Source organism: Puntigrus tetrazona, chromosome 5 (assembly GCF_018831695.1).
Source record: "Puntigrus tetrazona isolate hp1 chromosome 5, ASM1883169v1, whole genome shotgun sequence".
Lineage (NCBI taxonomy): Eukaryota > Metazoa > Chordata > Actinopteri > Cypriniformes > Cyprinidae > Puntigrus > Puntigrus tetrazona.
The window spans coordinates 19,794,527-19,817,087 of record NC_056703.1 but is presented as its reverse complement, the minus strand read 5'-3'; the positions used below and the strand labels follow the sequence as shown (position 1 = coordinate 19,817,087).

Genomic DNA, 22,561 nt, shown 5'->3' with positions numbered 1-22,561 from the left:
AGAGAGACACAATATGTTTGAGCGGGGGTCAAAAGGGCATAGCGCATGCTGTAATTACAGTACATTTGCAGGCTGAATGATACGAACCGCTGAAGCCAGCACGGCAAGTGCAGACGTAGCCGCTGGTCATGTCCTTACAGGTGCCTCCATTCATACAGGGGTTGGACTCACACTCATTGTTATTGATGTCACAGTTGACACCACTCCAGCCAGAGTCACAAATGCAGTTATATCTGTAAGAAACGAGATCCGTTTTACATGGTTTTTGACTGGTTCTAGCAGCTCTAGACCAAAACGCCAGACGAATTAACCTGAATTGATCTGGTTTGCTGTTATAAGGTCTCTTGTGTGACCAAGACGATGTCTAATGTCTGATCAGCTACTGTTTTAGTTTACTAACTTAAAAGCCAAAAGGCCAGTCAGAAAAGGAGGTTTAGGCTAGTTTGTTTGTTCGTTTTCAGGGGGATTGAACCCAATATGCCATCTTGCTCATGATGCAAAAAACTCAGTACTTGTTATAATTATTAATGTTCTATGCAATGATTCTTTCATAAGAAAAGTTCAAAAGAACAAAATGTATTCATTACAAATGTAAAAAACAAATGTATCCTGCAAATAAAAGTATTATTTTCTGAACTAAAATCTTACTGTCCCCAAACTTTTCATGTGGTAGCGTATGTAAATAATACACACCCATTGACTTTGTCTTCACAGTGTCCATGTATGCAGGGGTTGCTAAGGCATTCGTTGAGCTGTGACTGGCAGGTCGTGTCGTGATACCCCTCTCTGCACAGACACGTAAAGCCATTGACTCCATCGACGCAGGTTCCACCATTGTGACAGGGGTTGTTGGCACACTCATCAATGTTGATGTTACACATTTTCCCTAAAAACGGAAGAAAAAAAAAAGGCAGAATTATGAAAATGGTTATACCGTGTCACATGCCGTATGGTAGTCAAAATAACGTCTGAATCAACTGCATTCATTTCGTTTCTTGTTTTTCTTGAAATCCTAGGCGTAAGGCCTAGCTTTCAGACTCCACTTCAGGCAGCACCACTATTCACTGAACGCAATGCCAGCATAAAGGCAGAGGTTTCATTTGTCACTTGTCTTTAAAGCACAAGCCAACTTCCCCCTTTTAAAAGATCGACTTTCACAAATCTTTTGCAAATCTTTTCTCTTTTCAACCTCCCAGATGTCCTGGAGATCTCTGGCTGAATGAGGGAGAGGGCTGGCTTGCGTGTCTGCTCGGCAGGCAGGGGATTGGACGAGACTGTAAGCCAACACCACGGCCCAGGCCGAATGTGTGCTCGCTGGCCAGCTGTCTCTCCCCACCCTGCTTTGTTGCCTGTCTCACCTGCTGAACTCTTTGTTGACTCCCCATCTCCCCAAAGACCTGGGCTCAGAGTACCACCTAGACTGCCTCGATAAAACCACAAACACACTGGCTTTTCCAAAATAAGATTTGTTGACATGCAGTAAGTGTTACACTGTGAGTGTGGTTAGTTTAGTCTAGGGGAAAAATGTTTGAGTTTAGATTGAAAATTGTTATGTTGGCAAATCGGAGCACAGTCTGAGACATTGTTTAGATCTCTTATGAAATACCAGATCATACGCGTAGGAGTACAAGAAATTGAGAAGAAGTAACTTTAGCGAACCTCTCCATTTGCTCTTTTCATTTGCTAGCCTGTGCAAGACTTCATGCTAGACAACTCATCCACTCTCCATAGACAGCCACCCTGACAATTTTGCTTATAGAGGCTAGAGAATTTCTCAGTGGCTAAACCAGTTATGCGCAATAGCACTGGTCATGTCAGTAACGGTATTTATTGCTTACATAACTCTGAAACAAATACTTACCCTTATCTTTTTATCTCATTGCAAAGTAAAACGTCTACTGTTTACTTTATAAACAATATCTATTTTGGTAGAAAACCCCACATACAAAGAACATGCAGAGATTTTATCAATGAATAATGATGTAAATTTCACATTTTTCATGTTTTTTTTAATAGTTTATAGATCCTTTTATGGACACTATTAACTGTATGGAAAAGATATTTGTCAAATTCTTGTTAAGATCTTGAAAACTGAAAAACATATGCATTTGGCATGACAAGAAGGTGAGGATATAATGACCAAATTTATTCCATTAAATTCCCATTTCGAATCAATGAGACTATTTTATATTTTAGCACAGTTGCCATATATCAATGTACAAGGCACACAATCTAAGAGCACTCACCTGTGTATCCCGGTTCACAGGCACACTCGTAACCATTTATCTTGTCAATGCATCTTCCAAAATCACAGGGATTGCTTTGACAGTCGTCTAGGTTAATCTCACAATTAGCACCTGACGACACAAAAACAGATCTTAGAATAGAGCTTTTGACAAGCAAGAGTTCACATTTTTGACCATTACAGTAAAAGTGGCACCTGTGGTTCCTTTAGGGCAGATGCATAAGTAGGCATTCTCACGGTCCTGGCAGGTGCCTCCATTTTGGCACGGCTGACTGAGACACTCATTAATGTTGATCTCACACAGACGGCCCGTAAAACCAGCACGGCACATGCAGGTGAAGGACGCCAGGCCGTCTTTACATGTGCCGTAGTGACACGGGTTGGATAGACACTCATCTACATCTGTTTCGCAATGCTGCCCGGTGTATCCTAAAAAGGAAAACAGATTCATTTATTATATTCATTATGACACATGTTTCCTTACATTTAGGCCCTGGAATTTCCGCGTATTTCCATGACTCAGAAATAAATTTATAGCCAAATAAATATTTTTAAGCTGTAAAAAAAGTATATTCACAACAGAAATATCAAATGCTATGTATTTTATAACTTTTATAACAAAAGCTGAATCGGCGTGTTCATACCTTCAGCGCACTGGCAGGTGTACATGTTGGGCCCATCGATACACTTGGCCCCATTTTTGCTGGGGGTGCTAGCGCACTCATCGATGTCAAACTGGCACTGACTGCCCGAGAATCCTGATAGGAAGGCGAGAGGAAAGAGGAGGGGGTTAATACAAAGATTCCTCTGGTTTGCAGTTGCTTCATTCCTCCACACTCATCTATACAACATGGCCAGCATTCATTAATACCCGGCTGCAAGCTTTACCCCTTTCTCTCAGGTTTTCAGGCTGCTTTTCAACCAACCATCACAGTGAGAGGAGGAGAAGGGTGTAAAATGGCGGTAAAAACCTTCCAAGGCCTCCTGACCAAGGGCACCAGACAAAGAGGAACTGTCTATTCAGTGGCACGCCAAGCCATGCCGGTTGCCTCCTTTGTCCCGTAAAAGTTTTCCATCACAATGTGCATTCTCTCATCCAGCCTTTGCCCCCCTCTCCGAGTCTGTCTCACCAAAAGAGCCCCACGCAACCCCTGACCTCATGCTATTCAGCAACCCCATCGCTCAGGAACCCCCAACATTTGTGCTTTCTCCCTCAGTTATTTTAATCCCTCGCTTAAGACGTCTGCTGTTCAAATATACAGTCTGAACACATTAAGGGCTACAAATCCATCAGCGTGGAGACTTATGGGACATTTATCAAAGTTAAAGTAACAATAAAAAAACTCAATTGTTGGTATGTGTTAATCTTCGTAGCCTACTTTCAGACATTCTGGTCTCTAGATATGACTTTAGTGTAAATCCACGGGATTTTGCCGTCCTTTTTATCGTCAGGTCTGATCACTTAGAAAAGTAATTAAATATCTTGTATTATTATAGTGATAATCCTGATAACAAATTCCTGACTTGGTTATGCCATTCCCTGAGACCCCCTGGCATTGGTAATCAAGGAGTGTCCCATGCATCTTCAAAACAGGAATTTATTCTGAGCCTCTAAAATGCCACATTTTAAAAAGCGCCCATTGTGGTTGCTATGGATTCAGTGTGTACAACTACTGAAAAGGATCCCTGCGCCGCATGCTGAAAAGAAGCTCTGATTTCCATCTGAAACAGTGAAGGGGCCTAGCTTCCACTTCTTCTGCTTACTATCTCCTAAAAGTCCTTTACACCACTCTTGGGGGTCCTTGTAGGCCCCTATCCCTGCACAACCTCATCATGCTGTTTTACCTCCGCTCTACACTCCTTCATTTATGCCTGAATGTGCCGTTTTCGTACAAGAAGAGCCTTTCAGAAACATACATTTTCAACAAAATTGGTTTCACGCCATTAGAACTGGACAGAGGGTCAAAGTAGGGGCAAAAAGTACTCTTAGAGTAGAAAATGTCTACTAATAGACATCTGAATATGTAGTCATTAAAAATGTTTAATCAAATAATGATTACAAATATATTTAGAATATCCAAGCTAAAAAATCTCAGGTTAATAACATTAGGTTATTAAACGATTTCAATAAATGTTATTCTATGTATTAACTAACACACCTAACAGCGATCAACACATTTATTACAGTCTTTATTAATCTATGTTAATCTTCACAGTGCATTACCTAATGTTAACAAGCACAACTTGTGATTTTAATAATGCATTAGTAAATGCTGAAATTAACGTTAACTAAGATTATTAAATGCTGTAGCAGTATTGTTCAATCTTAGTTCATGTTAATTAATGTAGTTAACTGATGTTAACTAATGAACCTCATTGTAAAGTATTACCTTATTTATTTAAAAAAAATTTAACCGAAGTATTTGTGCGCTAGAAAAAAAATATTTTGTTTTAAATAACACTAATCATACCGTAACCAGGTTTTTGACGTGCATAAATGATACAATATCCATCATCTTACTCAAGCAAAAACTATCTGAAATTTTAACTTTCCAGAAGCTTTCATATGGATTATTTGAAGCATTTTAGCTGGGGCTGTGTAAGCCTGCCTCAGGGCAGGGATTAGTGTTCTCCACTGTGTTCTGTCCTGGGAGGTGATTGACCCCTGCACGCTCACCTGTGGGGCACTCGCATTGGTAGTTGTTGATCTTGTCGATGCACTTCCCATTGTTGAGGCAGGGCATGCTGGCGCACTCATCAGTATTGATCTGACAGAAGACTCCCTCGTAACCTGCCAATTAACATAGGGGAGTAAGCTCCAGACTTAGCATGAAAATTCAGCATGTCTTCACAATGCTATTAGCGCTTCTTTTGTGTGTAATGAACAGAATATATTAGCTGCATCTAGTCGGGCATCAGTATCATTAGTGTAACTACCAAAAGAAGCCATTTATTGGACCACAGTTTGGTCATGTGAGGTAATGACATCACCAGTGTGGCGGTAATATATAGAGAGCATTTAAACCAAATGCTGAATATCTACCTGGCATACAGATGCAATGGAAGCCTCCGATTTGATCCAGACAAGTAGCGTCATTCTGGCAAGGGTTGGAAATGCATTCGTTTATGTCCAGTTCGCATCGAGCTCCCACATATCCCTGCAGACATTTACACTGGAAGGAGCCTTTTGTGTTTATACACCTTCCAGCATGTTCGCAAGGGTTTGCACCTAAAAGGGAACAAAAACACCCTTTAAACATTTACAATTAAAATATTGGAAAAGCTACATTTTTCAAACACAGATTGCTTGTTGCATGCATGTTACGTTATGTATGCAATACAGCCCTTCCTCACCCAGAGAACATTCGTCAACGTCTTGGTCACAGGCTGGGCCAACGTAACCCAGAGGACAGGTACATATGGCCTTGCCGTTGACTGGATTGGTGTCACAGTTGGAGCCTTTCTGACATGGGTTACTAATGCAAGCGTCGTCCAGGTGACACAGCAGACCTAAAACACAGAAATACACAATGACACTTAACTTAAATGCAGGAGTTTATAAGATTGAACCAGCTCTTTTTAAACAGTACAGCAGATTTTTTTAGACTATGAAATCTTATTTTAGCAGATAAAAAGAACACGCTAATTAATATGTGCCATCCCGACTTTCTGCTCCAGTAGAAAATGGGAGATTTTCCTCAGTGGATTTGCTCTAACAACAAAATGAGCGTTCAAAACATGATGCATATGAAAAAAAGAGAAAAAAAAAAGCACACCTGTGCGCCCATGAGGGCATTCACAGAGGAAGGAGGCCACCCGATCATGACATGTGGCTCCTGTGTGGCAGGCTGCATCTGCGCAGTCATCAATGTTTTCACTGCAGTCATCCCCTGTCCACCCGTTTACACAGACACAGTTGTATCCACCCTGTGTGTTCAAGCATGTACCACCATTCTGGCAGGAATTGGGCATCAAGTCGCACTCGTTGACATCTTCGGTACAGAACTGACCTGAGGAATTAACATATACATATATATATTCATTTCACCACATTTTTCAGACACAAAGAAGAAATGACAAAAAGTCTTATGATAAAACAAAATAATAATAATTTCTTTGTATCTGTAAGTGAATTGTGGGGGTTTGAGAAGATAGTTGGTACCTGTCCACTCTGGCTTGCACCGGCAGTTGTAGGTGTTCACTCCATCCACACAGGTTCCTCCGTTAAGGCAACGATGGTCTGGACAGTCATCAATGTTCTCTTCACAGTTTTGACCACTGAAGCCTGAAAACAAACAAGCACTTTCAGTAAAAAAAAATAAATGAATAAAAAGCCTAAAAGCTGAACTATATGCAATATTATTCAAAAGTTTTGGGTCATTTATTTATTTATTTTAAGAAATTAATTAAATTAAATTAATCAAAAGTAACAGTAAACAATTGTTACAAAAGATTTCTATTTTAAATAGATGCTGTTCCTTAGAACTTTCTATTCAACTCGAATTCAATATATGTCAAAGAATACTGAAATAATTGTGTCACAGTCCTCAAAAATATTAAGCAGCACAATTGTTGACAACATTAATAATAAAAAAGCACCAAAAGAGCACAATTACATGACGTTAAAATATCCTGAAATAGAAAACAGTTGTTTTTACTTGTAAGAATATTTCACAATATCATTTTTGCTGTATGTTTGACCAAATAAATATAGTCTTGCTTTTTAAAAAACATATTTGAAAATCTTCATGATTTTAAACTTTGAATGGCAGTGTACATGTCCATTTTTGGATTTTTGCTGTTCGCACTATTATCCAAAAAACAAACATATCCTGTATCTTTGAGTAGTGTGACATAAAAAAATCAGCGCTTAATAAATTACCCATAATATTAAATTTTCTAGACATGGATAAATATTTGAGCAACTGTTTGCTGACATAATTCATGTTTCTCCACAAAGAACTAAATATTTATATCAGATTGCACAGCACAGATCCTTTAACACAAACATGCAAATTCAATTGTTTCCCGGTATAAACAGAGCAATAAATTGTTGTGAAACATTTGAAAACAGTCGTTACTTTTGTTGCGGTCAATAGTCTTCCTTTTCTGAGAAGACTGGCAGTACCAGGATTCTGTTAGAGGCACCAACGGCAACGACTCAACTGACTCTAACCACAATTTCCTACAATTTAACACCAAAACGTGCAGTTATGGTATATTTCGTAACTGATCACATCATATACTTTGAATTCTTTCTTCGCAGTCAATGAATGCACACAATACAGGAGAAAGAAAAAAACTTTAGTCAAGTTTCCTCAATGATGAGGTTATGCTATCTGGGATGCTATGAGATCCGCTTGGATCGAAGGAGTAGTGATAGGAGGCAAACACACAGACGCGCACACACACACACACACACACACACACACACACACACACACACATACACATATTCTCACTCTCCCAACACTGCCTCTAACCCAGGGACACCAGCACAAGGATGTTGTCGTTCAGACATTTCCTCATGATAAGCGCAAATATTTTCCTGCCGGCCTGTACTCTGGCTAGCTCGGGTTTAAACGGGACTGTCAGAAGGGCATTCTGGGAGAGGTAGCCTATCCCATGTTCCAAAGTTGTGGGAAACACTGATACTACATTGTTATTGCAAACTCACTGAGCTCATCTGAAATCTCTACATTCAGTGTTGACCCGGATAGAGGGCCGATATCATTTGTCTTACTGCTGGAACCGATGTCGTCAACAGGACACTTGTGAGTCAAAATAAGCTGAGTGGATTTCCTCTGAGTGATCAAAGTTAAGAGGCTGCCATTGATCCGTCATTTAATGAACTCATTTGTTACATATCTAATGTCAGTTAAAGCCCTCATCGTGATTAAAAAGGTTCATAGGTCCCATAATCATGAGGGGTATTTAAGACAAGTCTTTGAATGTTAGCATGCTAAACAGCTCTTAAGCCAGGAAAGGGTATATGTTAGAACAAGTTAGCAAAGTACATAAGCACATAAGCTTTAGACCTAGGCAATATATCAAATATCCACATATTCATAGGCGGCTAAATTATGGCAACATTGTGAATATTGTGTTGATTTCAGTGTTTTTTACTGTACTTCCTTTCTCGATCCAAACTGTTTTAGATCCGGTAGGTTTTATTCATCTCCAAAAATCTGTTCATTCTGTCCATTTCAATCAATGAAACTATTAAACTGTGTATATATATATCTTTGTGAGTATATAATATATATATATATATATATATATATATATATATATATATATATATATACTCACATATTTAAAAAAATCATTTAGTGCACATTTTGACTTTACATCTTGACATAAATGATTTGATAACGTACTACTGAAAAAAATAATTACATGAAGCAATAATATAAGCAATTAATATTCGGTTAGAGAAATAATATTTTTATCAAATACAGGATTTTATACAAGTCAGACTTCAGTTCAGTGTAACAAAATGTTAACAGCTATGGTGTTTGTTGGTAATGGTAATTATTTTACTTTATAGCGGTGAGCAGTTAACTCTGACCTCATGCAAACAGAGTCCTTGTGCAGGTTAACAGGTCGAGGATGCCTACCTGGCAAACAGGAGCACTCATAGCTCGTCTCTCCCTTCTGTACGCAGGTGCCTCCGTAGTAGCATGGTGAAGGGTTACAGGGCTGATAGAGAGTCTCGCAATGTCTCCCGGTGTACTCTGCAGGACAGTTGCAGCGATACGTGCCCACCTCGTTCTCACACACTCCACCGTTCTTGCAAGGAGAGGGACTCTGGGCACACTCGTTGACGTCTTGTTTACAGGTTTGGCCTGAGAAGAAGGGTGTGCAGTGGCAGATGTAGTCGGAATCAAAGGGACTACACTTACCGCCATTGGCACATGGATTTGAGGCACAAGGATCAGCCTGATGGCAGTTCTTACCTAGTGAGAAAGAATGTTTACCATCAGGGGATGCCCACCGCTGTCTGGATTTAAAACGTTAGCTCATAATCCTCACATACATAGTTTCTAACTGAACTGCGGTCTTACCTGACCAGCCTGGTGGGCATTTACACTTGTAACTGTGGATGCTGGTGAGTTCACACGTGCCTCCGTTTCGGCAAGGGGAGCTAAGGCACACATTATTGGTGGGAGTGAGACACAGTCGGTCCGTGTAGCCCAGGCTGCAGTTGCACACAAAGTCAACCTTATTGGCAGAAGTAATCAAGCGACACACGCCGCCATTTCTGCACGGAGACTGAAAGCAAGGATTGCGGAACTGACACGCCGTGCCGGCAAACAAATCGGGACACCTGTAGAGTGGAAAACAAGCACAGGGAGAATTAGTACTGTATATACTGCACTCAATATATGATTTAAACTTCACAGTCGTAAAGCCACTTTTAATGGCATTAGCCTAACACTGGATGACAGTATAAATAATAATAATGTGACTGGACTGTCATGAAACAACTGCGTTATATTTACATTTTCAACTTACTTTCAACAAACATTAATTAGTAATGTTAGCATGTCAGATTTGTTGTGTGTGTGTCTTTTCTTTTTTTGTCGAAAAGCCTGGTATAGGAGTAAGCATTTTAAAGCCAAAAATGGGGAAAAAAAGGGTAATGAAATGGGAAAACAAGGTCTAAGGACACCTTTTTAAATTTTAACTTATTTTGCCTTGAGCACTGTTATCTTAGCTGTCACGTGCAAATTACTGTCTCAAACATGTCAAGTTAAACATGTCAATATTGAGCATAGAAAAACAAACACAGTGGAATGCAAAAACCTCAATTGCTTTATCGATTTACAAAATTACTTACTCTACAACTGAACCGTCATATGATTATGAACATGTAATCAGAGGTAGAAAGTAACTAATTACAAATACTTTCTTAAAATTATTCAACTTTGCTACATTTTATTTTTTGCCAATAGTACAAAGAAAGGAGAACAGAGTGAGCCATGGTTTGACAGGCACTTAGACTGCTGGGTCCAGGTCTGTGCAAAACCAATCAAAACTTTCTGTTCAGTTGCGGGGACGGGCCGTTCAAACTGTGCTTGCTTTGACTGCCAATCTCCAACATTGTAGTTTTGAATCAGCATAATGATTCAATATTTTTGTGAGAAAATGCACTGATTTTAACTCAGTATAAGTCAATAGAAACTTGACTGATAGAAGGATGTAGTTGTTTCATAGATGAAGCAAAAACAATGTAAGTTTCTAAAATATGCACATCGTTCAGTTGAATGGTAAACAGAGTGCAGTTAAACTAAATGTACGAAGATTAAATAACCTCAACACTAACAACAACACAGAAATAAGTGTGCATGTATTTGTATGCAACCACAATTTGTCAATCAGATGCATTTTAATCACTTTTTTTCTGTGTGCGTGCTTTGGATTTCTTAGTACTCTTTCCACCGCTGTATGTGATATAGGTAACATATCAGTTATATATACAGTTATATTAGTTTTTAGAATTGTTTTATATTATTTAGATAAACTATTATGTAATTTTAATATTAGCCATTTATCAGGCATAACATGAAAATATTTGTCCCCCTTATCTGTATTGACCAGAATTTTAATATCATGCATGCTAACATATAATTGGTTGTATGGTCACACTTTATTTTAAGGTCCAATTCACGCTATTAACAAACCAATAACTATGACGTTTGCTTCAATAAACTCATAATTTGCTGCATATTAATTGGTCCAAATGCCCATTACCAATTGTGCTTTTTTGAATCTTTAAGGTTTTCTCACAGGTAAATGTGCTTCACAGGTGTAATCCTATTTCAAAACGGATTTATGAAAGTCAGCCATCCATCCGCGGCTCATAGAAGAAAAAACGAGCACCTCAGTCTTTCTGAATGAATCTGAATTCATTCACTGCAAAGACAAGGCACTGTCTATACAAGGGTCTTTGAACCCAGGCCTAACATTATCAGGACTTCAAAGCTGTCTTCCTCCACCTCAATGCCGGCTATTCTTCTACAGTACAGGGTCTCTGCAGCATCAATCAGAACCTTGGGAATACAGAGACGGCACAGCGAAAACTTTGTAAAAGAGCCGTACAGACTTCATAACAGGTTTTTCCTGGGTTGGCTTGAAAGTAATCTTTTGCCGATTTTACTCAGCGACACAAAAGGGGCCCTCCCTCGACATGACTATGCTGAAATAACCTTTTGCAAAAAGCTAAAGCCATCCAGAGCCTCTGGAATACCGAAGCCATGTTTTTGGCCTCGGGGGGCAGCCAGAATATCTCAACACATTCCCAGTGCACTGTTCTCTGATCCAAACAGGGCCCCCCTCGGTGGGTTGGATGTTTTTACTGCGTCTCTCCCAGGATTAGGATGGCCAATGACTTCAACCAAGAAAAGAAAACACAGGGGACTGAGAACCAGGCACGACAAAACCATTAAGTGCACGGTGGGAACCGAACTGCTGCCCACAATGCTACCTTTCCTCCCATTGTCCTATGGTCACTCCGGCACATTTCTGGAGGTTCGTTTAGGTTTTTGTGAGTATTACACAAACAACACAAACATCTTCTGCATCCCCAGCACAACAACAATAAACCCTAAAGTTACATAAGTGTCATCAATCTTGACGTTGTAAAAGAGTTCCAAAGTAGAAGAAAAGGCTTCCGGTCTGTGGAACACCCTCACACTTGTGAACTCAGATCTATTGAATTCAAATTCTACTGACAGGGTCATAGTGTACATTTTTATTTTTTAATTCTCTTCACAGGAGTCCATTTATTAATTATTTTGCACCAGCAACTTTTTTAGATTTTGCCTTACCCTGAGTATTAAATAGCCTTTTTTTGTCGCTGCGCCTTTAAAGCGGCGTTGAAATGTAAGCAGCAACAAATATGTTAATGTGTGTTGTGATGTGATCTGAATTAAACTGATTATCGGGAAAAAAGGAAATAAACAAAATCATAAAAATGTAAACTTAAAAAGTAAATACTTTTAAAAGGAAAACAATAATCGAACATTATAAACAGAAATCTTTGAGTCTACTTGTTGACCTGCATGTCAGCATGACCATTAACTGTTTTCAAAATTGTAAAAAAAAAAAAATTATATAATATCTATTTTTCAAATTGTGTTTTTGGCTCATCCTGAATCACTACAGTACACCTGTAATAATTGCTTATATTCAGAATTTTAGACTGGTTCGGGCAGGTACCGCCGCGGATTAGCGCAGCACCTGCGTGATTCGTCATAGACATAAACAGAGAGAAGTTGATCCAGCTACAATACTCTTCCTGAACACTCACGCAGTTCTGTCAGAGAGCCAAAAGTGACAAATTGAACAGAATATTTTAAAGCAAAATAACGTATGAATAACGTAATCTATAACAAAGTAACTTTAGAAGCATTCATCATAATGTAATCCATTTACAAGTCTTTTCTAACTTGAAGAAACTTTAAGAAATGCAGCAGCAGCAGGAACAGTAGAACGAACTTGTATTGACATATCTCATAATATTGTTATTTTTTGACAGCTTGGTTGTAATAAAATGTTTTTGGACTAGAGAGGAAGTTACGTATTTGGTTTGGAGTTGATTTCATAATTTATCGTTCTCTTTTATCCAAAAGATGGTATCGCCCCTTCGATGAGAATTGAGATCCGATACAGAAACATTAGGCTGATTTAACCCAGACAACACATCACTGTGTGCAGTTATGAGGGCCTGTGTCGGCCTTCCAGAAAGGCCTCAGGGAGCAGGTGCGCATGCTAATGAGGGAGCGGCAGCTGCTGGTCACAGTGCACCCGACTCCCTACTCATAAACTCCCCTCACACTTTCCCAAAGAGAATAAGAGGGCCAAGGCAGCAGGCAGTTGAATGGTTTGCCCACCACAGAGCAGAGCAGACAGGCTCCATGAGAAGGCCCATTGTTCCTGCCGCCATTCAGAGCGGAGCTGACCACAGTCTGGGTGCCTCTAACCCCTCTGAGTGTGCATTCAGCTGTTAAACCTCCTCTTCTTTCCCCTCCCTTCCATCCCATCCCTCGGTCACCTCTCTATCCCTCTTGTTCTCATCATGGCCTCCCTTTTTAATCTTCCAGCCTCCTCTTCACTTCCTTCCTACTTGGCTAGGCTAGAGCTGTAGACACACTCCTCCACATTTGCCTTTGACTCCCGCCTTCTCCTCTCATCTTCAGCAGTTCCTGGTATATTTGGATGATGAGGTCATTTTTGAATCATACACCTCAGCACTTGGCTGAAAACAACTTACTTTCATGCTTTTAAAAGTTACAAAGCTTCTAGGGTTCTTTAATTGCTGGTTTCGATATCTATTTGCATACTACTTTTTAGATTATAATATTTTATATGTAATATAAAATATATACACACACCACAGTTCAAAAGTAGTGTCTGTAAATACATATAATATTACTAATTTTACATGCGGTAAATTATTTAGAAATATATGTAATCGGTATTAGTATTGGTACAATATGTTTGTTATCAGACAGTACTTAATAGATTCATGAGTATTGGATTACTGGACATTTAATTAATTTCCCTGTTTTTATGTTAAGTGTGCATTAGTTAGCAGCAACATTAATGTTAATCTAGTAAAACTAGCCTGTTTTTAGGCTGAGCCTAATCTTAAATAATATCCAGAAAATCTAGAAAATAAATTATAATGTGTTGCCTAAATTAACAGTGTTTTATTTTTCACTCATACACAAAAAAATAGGGTTAGGTTTTTCGGGTTTTAAATATCAGTTTTGAGCCATAGCCAGAAATATTTATTGGTATTGTTAATGCCCTAATATTTACAACAAAATACTAAAATATTCTGTTAAAAGATATTGGTACTTAAACACCATTTACAGTAACCCTCTGGTGGCACAAAATTAGCTCAAATGACTAAATATCATTACATTGATTGGGATGGATGATTTACAGTAACAAGCCGTAATTTTCCAGAAACGGGATGAAATAACTATGTACAGTAAACTCTCTACTAGATTTGTACATTTCCTAGAAAATTTGTGCCATTTACTGCTGTTGGCAAAAATCATTTTGGATTTGGATGATTTGGAAAAGCAATATCACATATTTTTCTATGTTGAATTCAATATTTAGAGTTAGTAGTTACTGTATTTGGGGTAGACATCGACTTAACTACAGTAATTTACAAGCCAAACACTTTCAGTCTGGCAAGACTAGCTCACTAAAAGACAACTTTTGTTGTTTTTCAGTTTAATTTCCCAAAATATGTCTAGTAGGATTCCATGATGGATCAACCTTTGACTCACAAGCTTTCTGAGACAAAAAAAAATGAACCTGGTTTATGGGATTTTTGCATCGCCTGAGGGGAGGAGTCCACGGCCCTGCTGGAATGTAACCGTTTACATTAAAAATTCACCCCATTCTGTGTCCCCATCCCTGACAGCACTCCTCAGTGGAGAGGCCTGGCAGCCGCACTTAACGGCACCCTGCGGAAAATCACACCACCTTTGAAAGTCTACTAGACCTGCCCGTCCTGGCAAACAGTCCCACTTCTTGAGGGGGTAAATACATAGGGCACTTAGTCAGCCTTGGCTTCTGCTAGTAAAGCACACATTAGGGAATTACGGTGAGTACACTGAGGAGCTCCGTAGGAAACCCTGCCAGTTTGCTCTTTAACTTGGCAAATGCTTGTCACATTAGCAATCAAGCTACTTAAAGTGGCATTAGACAACAAAAGGGTAGCCTACTAAGATAAAAATACATTAAAGAGGACAAAAGCAGCTTTTAATTTAAATTTTCTGTGTGTTGCTTGCTGTTCATTTTTAATTCATTTCATTTTTCCAATCCCTACAAATATATATAATATGATGAGTTAACCTTCTCATCTCTCATCTCTTGCACAAACAAGAAAGAAAAATGCATTGTTGATTTGCTTGTGTCCTATAAAACAATCAGAGCATTTCTTGACTCTTGACAAAAGCCAGATTTATAATTAGGGTTCCCCAAAACTAAATCTCCATTTACAAATCTCCATCCTTAACACAAACAGAAAAAGCCCATAAAAATAAATCACAGGTTCTGTAAACAGAACTAGTTTGCGCTTGATTCTGTGACCAGAGAATGACCCCGTACTGTTATTCTACCTTCACTATACTCTCAGAAATACCTTTGTCCTCTAAAAAGTGATGGGATTCATTCTGTGGCCACCAGTAGCCCATGACAACAGGACTTTACTAGCGCTGCAATGCTGGCCCAGGCCAGAGCAGATGTTTTGTTGACACCTGACCCTCAGCCAGATGAAACACAGGGGGTTTCCACCCACTGCGCTCCAATCTGCCATCTGCCATTGAAAGGTCACAAAGTGAAGGGGGTTGTCTCTCACAACAAAAAGTTAAAGTCTAACTTGGAAGCCCTTTCATGGTTGAATACAGTACTGAATACAGAATACTGTAAATAAAGACAATGAATGAATGTCCAAAACAGCACTGTGATGTCTGAACATCATACTACATGTGTAATTAAAGGATGTTTTATTACAAAAGTGTTATGTGTGTCATAATGTTAATTACCATAGATATTTTTTTTCTTATTTCTTTCTTACAAAAAGCAAATATCAGACTTGCAGTAAAGCAACTAGAAAAGAAGCTAGTGTTTTTGCTGAAGCACTTACATTTGCTTATTGTTCAGTATTTAAGCTGCTGTGTTGTTCTCTATATAAAGTTTTTTTTTTCCAAAAAGGACATAAATGTATTTCATATTACTGTAATAGATTCCATGTCTGTCTGAAGTTTACAAGTTTTGTTCTTTTGACTTTATTCACAGAAAATCTTAAAGCCCGCCCTAGCACATAGACATGATCCAGTTCACAAAACTGGCCTGAATGATTCTTTCATAAATCAGACTGATCCGGTTGCAAAGCTTCTCGAGTTAACAGCTCACTGGAGGGGAAGATTATCGGTAACAATTTAAATTTCAGTCTGTTTCTAACGCAAAGCTATCATATGACTATGAGAAGACAACAAGAGCTGTATGGACCCTTTTTATGATACATTAATGGGGTTTTTGTGGCCTAATAGAATAAATGCATTATTTAAAAATAATTTTATTTTAAACTATGTAAACTATATTTACTTTTGTATATTCAAACTATTATTTAATATTAAGTTTATTGTAATATTTAGTGGCTTTTTAATTTGTATTGTAAGTACCTTACCTACTGTGATTTTGCTTTGAACTAGACAAGCATTATGTCTTGAATGCCTTTAATATAGCTTAGTTAATAAGTTGCCCAGAACATTCCTAAAGCCAATTAGTTAGCATTAGTTGTTTGTGCGATGAGGCTACCTGTAAGACAGTTGTTAGGTTTTGTAAAGAAGGTCGTTGCACCACTGGCCTGTTTTGTTCCCTTGGGCAGTGCTACAATGACGCAAAATCTACTCTCTTTTAAACCCTAATTTCCTGTAGTGGGGAGTTTAACTCTGAGGAGTCTTTGAGTCTTGTCTGTTCTTTATGAAACAAGGGCCCCGGGCTCTTCGCACTCTCTCTGTAATCACCAGAGGAGACCTGATCCTCCAGGCCCACATCTGTTAGTGTTCATTACGCCTGTGTTTATTTGTCCCTAGTACTGAGGGACCCTATGGGAACGACAGATCCGTGGAGGGACAGGGAGTAGCCATTAACGGACCCAATACTTTTCTAATGAGTGTTGCTCCTGGTGGTTTTATGAGGCTAGGGAGAAGGTTAATGTTTCAGATGTCCTTTGCGGCACTAAGTAGTCGTTTTTGAGCATAATGATGCCGGACACTTAACAGGAAGAGGATTTCTTTATTAAAATGTCCTCAACCCCTCTGACAGTGTGACAATGTAAGAGGAAACTTTTTAACATCTGGCACTGCCAGGGCTGAATAGAAAACCCACAGGCATTAGCGGGTATTATGGTGTAAGTAGCAGTCATTGTACATGGTGAATTATTTACCTTGATACTGATCACTTGTAATGCTGTGTTCCACAGGCAGATGGTTCAGGTCAAAAGCATCAAACAAAAACAACACACTCCTGGTGTGTTTTTCTGGCTTTTCTTTTTTTGTACTTGGCCAGCTGTACATACAGAACACAATCTGGCAATAACAGAATGTACAATCAAAGTTTGTTGAATTCCTGATAGAAATAGGGCAGAATCAGATTTCAACTCGCCAACACAAGTCACTTTGGTCACCTTTGTGCCATAAAGCTGCCAAGAATTGGCCAAACAGCTTTAGCCCTCTGTGGTGATATGATAAGGGACAACAACTCTCTTCCTTTGGCACTGGTGTCTGTTTCCTGCATCAAAATACAGTAAGAAACTCATCTCTAGAAAGCAAACCGAGGAAACCATCTCACGCAATCAAGGGGTCATTCTGGATTACAGCTTGAGACATACCACACATGGACCATTACAACCATTTTGGCTCAAATTTAGAAACTCGGGACTATAAATATATATATATATATATATATATATATATATATATATATATATATATATATATATATATATATATATATATATATATATATATATCAATGCTTTCATTCGGCAAGTATGCATTAACTAAAAATTTGATCAGTGATTGTACATGCTTAGCTAAATTTCTGCAGTCCGTATTTTTCAAGTGCAGAGGTTCAACTCCAACCCACAGAAATTTGATTTAAGCTGCAATTATCCAACTACGCTCTAAGTATGAGATAAATTATTAGATGCATGCATGTTAGTGGTAAATTAAAACGAGGTTTATCCCACCAACATCAGTTTTTTAGCTCTGTATTCAAATCTTTATGACTCTATTGGGACCCAATCGGAAGGCACTGAGCTCTTTTTGCACATTACATCAACAGCCGGCCATCAAAGACATAGTCGGAAGGTCTGAAGTTCGCATGTGAACTTCTCCCCATCTCCCTCCAGTCTTGCATCTCTCATCTCCTTGTCGAACACTAATCCTTTTGATTCAAATCTGCCGTCCCTCATACATACAAGGAATTCAGATGTGGAAGCTGGTTTGTATTACTGTCAGTTGGTCTTCTGGCCTTGCCAAAGCGTCAAAGATAACGACTCACTCACTCCTTTACGTGTCTGTCAGAGTGCCAGATATGAGTGTTTGGTATTCCTGGCATGGAATGTCAAGTAGAACCAACACATCTTCCCAAAACAATATAGTTAGCTGAACGGCGCTTGATTTCAAATTATACCTGAACTTTATGTTTCTATATAGATTTTACCTTTCATGTCAAACATTACACAAATTACTACACTATATAAAATGTCTTGTCAATGAATATAATGTATTTTTATATTTAAATTAACTTGTTTTAATCAAGAAAAACACTGACTAAATGTAACCAATTCTTATACATTTTCACTTTTTATAATGTGTTTTTTTTCTTTACCTTTTATCTGCATGAACTTAACAATAACAATATTTGGTTTCTGATCTCTTTTGGAACAATTAACTAGTTAAATAGTATGTAATACATGTTTAAACATTATTAATACTATTATCAATTGTTAACAAAGAAAATGATGTGTACTTGTTATATTGTTTAGAAATGTTATTTAATATGACCTAAATTAAGTCCTTTTAAAGAAGAATATTTCAACTCTAATCAAAGTCAAAAGGGGTGCAAAGCCTGCTGACTTTCATTATGCACAAAAAAAAAACATTTTTCAGAATATCTAATTTTGCTCTCAGCAGAAGAAAAAAAAGGCCATATAGGTTCGGAACAACAGGTTTGGGGGAAGAACTGCCTCTTTAAGAAAACATTAACTGCGCATTTTCTCTTCTTACAGTGCGGCAAATAAAAGCTCAAAATATGTCACAAAGCATTTTAGGGCATTCACAATGGATCCATTTGATTAGAGGGACAGCGTGGCCAAAACTGACCTACGAACTCACTTTTTGCCAAAGTTTGTCAGACATGTTGCAGGACCACCAGTCTGCATTTGTTTGTCCACCAGTTGCATTTGAACAATAGATAAAAGGTACTAGACATAGTAACGTGCCATCCCGAGTGGGTGAGCGGCCTTCGTTTGTATCTCCATGTTTAATTAGAGGAGTCTGAGTATGATAGGGCACAATGGTGGCTTTGTGGCCCGACTGAGGCAGGGAGGCTGCCAGACAGAATTAAGATGTGGCCCACCGCCAGCGCGGCTCCATGTGCTCGCAGTCCACTGAGGGAGGCCAAAAACAAAGCCGCCACCATCCCGCCTCAAATGAGCCCCGCCAGTGTGCTCCTCCATAGCCACCCTGATAAATTCATTGATAGCCGGAGAAAGACAATGCAACCCTGGCCAAATGCTTGCAACCCAATCCTGCATTCACATCACTGCTGAAGTAAAAAACGTACAGAGGGGCCAAAGAGAGTTAACCCTATTAGAAAATCGACCCACACAATTGGAGCAAAGAAGCAGTCGACCGTCGTGTTCGAGCGCAGTAGAGAAATGAATGTTATGTGATGGTATGTGAGCTGAGGCAACCTGTTTGCTCTTGATTTTCCAATGGTGCAATGCTACCAATTATGAAAACATCCAGTCCAATTACACTCTACTGCCATCTGTCCTTCTAATGTAAATCACAGAGAGTGAATGGGCCTTCAAAATAGGACAAAACACCCGAGCAGGGGCAGGGCGCGCGAGGAGGGGGGGGGCCTGAGGCATTCTGGGAAGCCTCAAACAGATTAGTCACACAGAATTAATCTAGACTGGAGAACAATGGTCGCCGAGCTTCTGGCAAACCCCAGCTGTCGTTCCATAAAAGAAAAGCGAAATAAGATTTAGGGCTCCGGGTGTCTCCGAGACTTGGGCTGGAGAAGTGGCCCGTACTCACGACCAGCCCAAGGGGGGTGATGCCCTAGGCCCTCCTCATCAGAGGTTGTGTATGTCGCTCATTAGCTGAGGCCATGCTCTTCGAGGAGAGAAGCACACTTTGCTTTTGTTTAGAAGGCTGGGATTCGAACTGATCGCTTGTGATCTCGTACACCACAGTTTTTTAATGCATCTTTTGGAATCTGATCGCTATGAATTTCATATTAGTGATGTGTGCAGTTCTGAAGCAATGTATTAAATTCCTCCGGGGTACTGATGTGGCACAGAAACTGCAATTTTATGTAATTGAGTTCAGTTACTTACTTGCATTCTCCCCTGCCTTCTGCAGTAGGTTCACACGTACCACCATTTTGGCATTTTTCTGAGCATTCCAGGCCTGGAAACATAGTAACAGGGTTATATATTTCTATTGAGCATTGCACGAGTCGATCCATAGCCTATATACTGCCAAAGGTGATATCATCCTTCATTTTTAAATATGAATAATAGCATTTTTTACACATTCTTAAATTTTCAGTTTGGTTCCAAACTATGCAAAAGTTGGTAAGATACGGGACCAAATCCAGAAAGAAAGTGTGACTCCTAACACCTTAAAGTGATGTTTGTGGACAGAGGGACTTGACAGCACACTGCTGTGAGCATTCTTCATTCTGCAGCTGTTCTGGGGAATGTATCATGGCAAGCTGTTTTAACATTTATTCTTTAAAACCAATTAATACATGTTAATGTTACTTTTTTATTTTTATATTTATTCTCATACTTATTCTCATACTTAACTACTTTAACTACAGGTAAGTAATGAATAGTGCTCAGTGTGCTAGTATATCTTCTTAAAATGACTGTCTATTTAATTGGCCACTATAACTGCTTCTTATCTGATTCGTTAAATAGCTTTTTATGCGTCACACATAGTGCCTAATCAGGACTTTAAAATACTAGCAATAAATGGAATGTATTCATTCTAATAAATATATTTCATAAGTATACAATTTCAACGTATATCGTTATATATGAATAGATAGTTAATAAAACATGTAGCTTCCAGTTGGAATGCATGCGTCAGAATTGAATAGCTGTAAGTAAAAATTTAATTAATGGTATTAATGAAAAGTGACTAAAAGAAACTGAATAAGTATTTATATGCAATGGATAGGATGGCTAACTTGAGACACTGTTTTACAAAAGATTAAAATTACTTATTAATATTTAAAAATAAGCAGGCTACCAGTAACATAAAAATAGATGATAGTTGCAAGCAATACAAACGGCTTGCCATAATGTGCGTTGGGTAGCATCTAACTGCAAAAGTGTAGAAACTTCAGTCCAACTGCGCTAGACCAATAGGCTATTTGCCACTTTTGTATGAACTAGTATTGAAACCGCCATGCGGTGTAACTGATACAAAAACACATTCCCATGCGTTCAATCTGAATCATTACGAGCGACGCACGAAACGTAACTAACTTTAACGTACCGTGCATAAAAGTTGGATAGCCTATGTATATCGCGTTAGAGTAAAACTTCAGACAAGTTAGCTGTGTTAGTCCAACATAGTGTTTTCGATAGATACTTCGTGATACCGTTACAGATAACAAAGCTAAAGTCCACAGAACATCCTTTTTGTATGTGATATATATCAAACGACTTATCGTGTCTGCTCTTGATGCCGATTAAAACAAGTGAACTGAGTAGCCTACTGACATCCCTGCGCAACAAGTGCCTTCCTCTCGGTCAAGGTGTTTAATTTCACAATAAACGTCAGAAATAAACTTAGACCGCTAGAAACCACGTCGAGCGTAACGTTAAAGTAGAAAGCGCGAATAAAGAAAGCATCTCGTGAAACGTACCTTGAGTCAAAGTAAAGAGTGATATCAGAAGAATTAGATTCACGAGGAAAAGATGCATTCCTTCTTATGGATAGTTGTGGGATCCCACGCAGGCTTAACATATATCCAACATTGGTCTGTTCAAGAAAAGGAAACGAATCACGTAAGTATTAAAAAAAAATAGATCCAAAAAACAGCAGTTGTGTGTTGCGCTCGCGGGCTCCGGTGCTGCTCGTGCAGTCTCAGCCGAGTGAATGAGAGAGATCATGTATTCAAGGCTTCATTCTCCTGCTCTCATCCAGAGGCTCCTTCCGCCACACCACTTCACGAGCTGTAGCCCTGGCTATTCATTTACTTGACAAACTTTCTGAAATGGCAGTGGGAAAAACACGCCCTCCCTTTAAACTCGGTTGGGGATTTCGAAACATGTAAGCGGGAAAACCTCCGAACGAAATTAGTCGACGCTGTTTAAACTGCGGTAATGTTTCTATCATCGTGGAAAGAACGCAGGACATAACGAGTTTAATGTGGATATTGATTAAAGCATACACTGTAAAAAAGAAATAAATAAATGCTTCAACTAATTGATATTACAGAAATTTTACATTCAATCACTTTTGTAGGAGG

General features: G+C 38.9%; 1 protein-coding gene across 1 annotated transcript in view; it reads right to left on the bottom strand.

The window, feature by feature from the left end:
* Positions 1–22,292, bottom strand: part of notch1b (notch receptor 1b) — a 38,059-nt gene extending 15,767 nt beyond the window's left edge. The window contains exons 1-14 of the mRNA XM_043238787.1: positions 21,956–22,292; positions 20,412–20,484; positions 9,313–9,575; positions 8,866–9,204; positions 6,408–6,530; positions 6,022–6,255; positions 5,600–5,755; positions 5,289–5,474; positions 4,923–5,036; positions 2,890–3,003; positions 2,441–2,674; positions 2,247–2,357; positions 694–886; positions 88–233 (exon numbers count right to left, since the gene is read on the bottom strand). Coding sequence (XP_043094722.1) covers positions 88–233; positions 694–886; positions 2,247–2,357; positions 2,441–2,674; positions 2,890–3,003; positions 4,923–5,036; positions 5,289–5,474; positions 5,600–5,755; positions 6,022–6,255; positions 6,408–6,530; positions 8,866–9,204; positions 9,313–9,575; positions 20,412–20,484; positions 21,956–22,013 — 2,344 coding nt within the window. The 5' untranslated portion in view covers positions 22,014–22,292. The remainder of the gene's footprint in view (positions 1–87; positions 234–693; positions 887–2,246; positions 2,358–2,440; positions 2,675–2,889; positions 3,004–4,922; positions 5,037–5,288; positions 5,475–5,599; positions 5,756–6,021; positions 6,256–6,407; positions 6,531–8,865; positions 9,205–9,312; positions 9,576–20,411; positions 20,485–21,955) is intronic.
* Between the last annotated feature and the right edge of the window lie 269 nt (positions 22,293–22,561).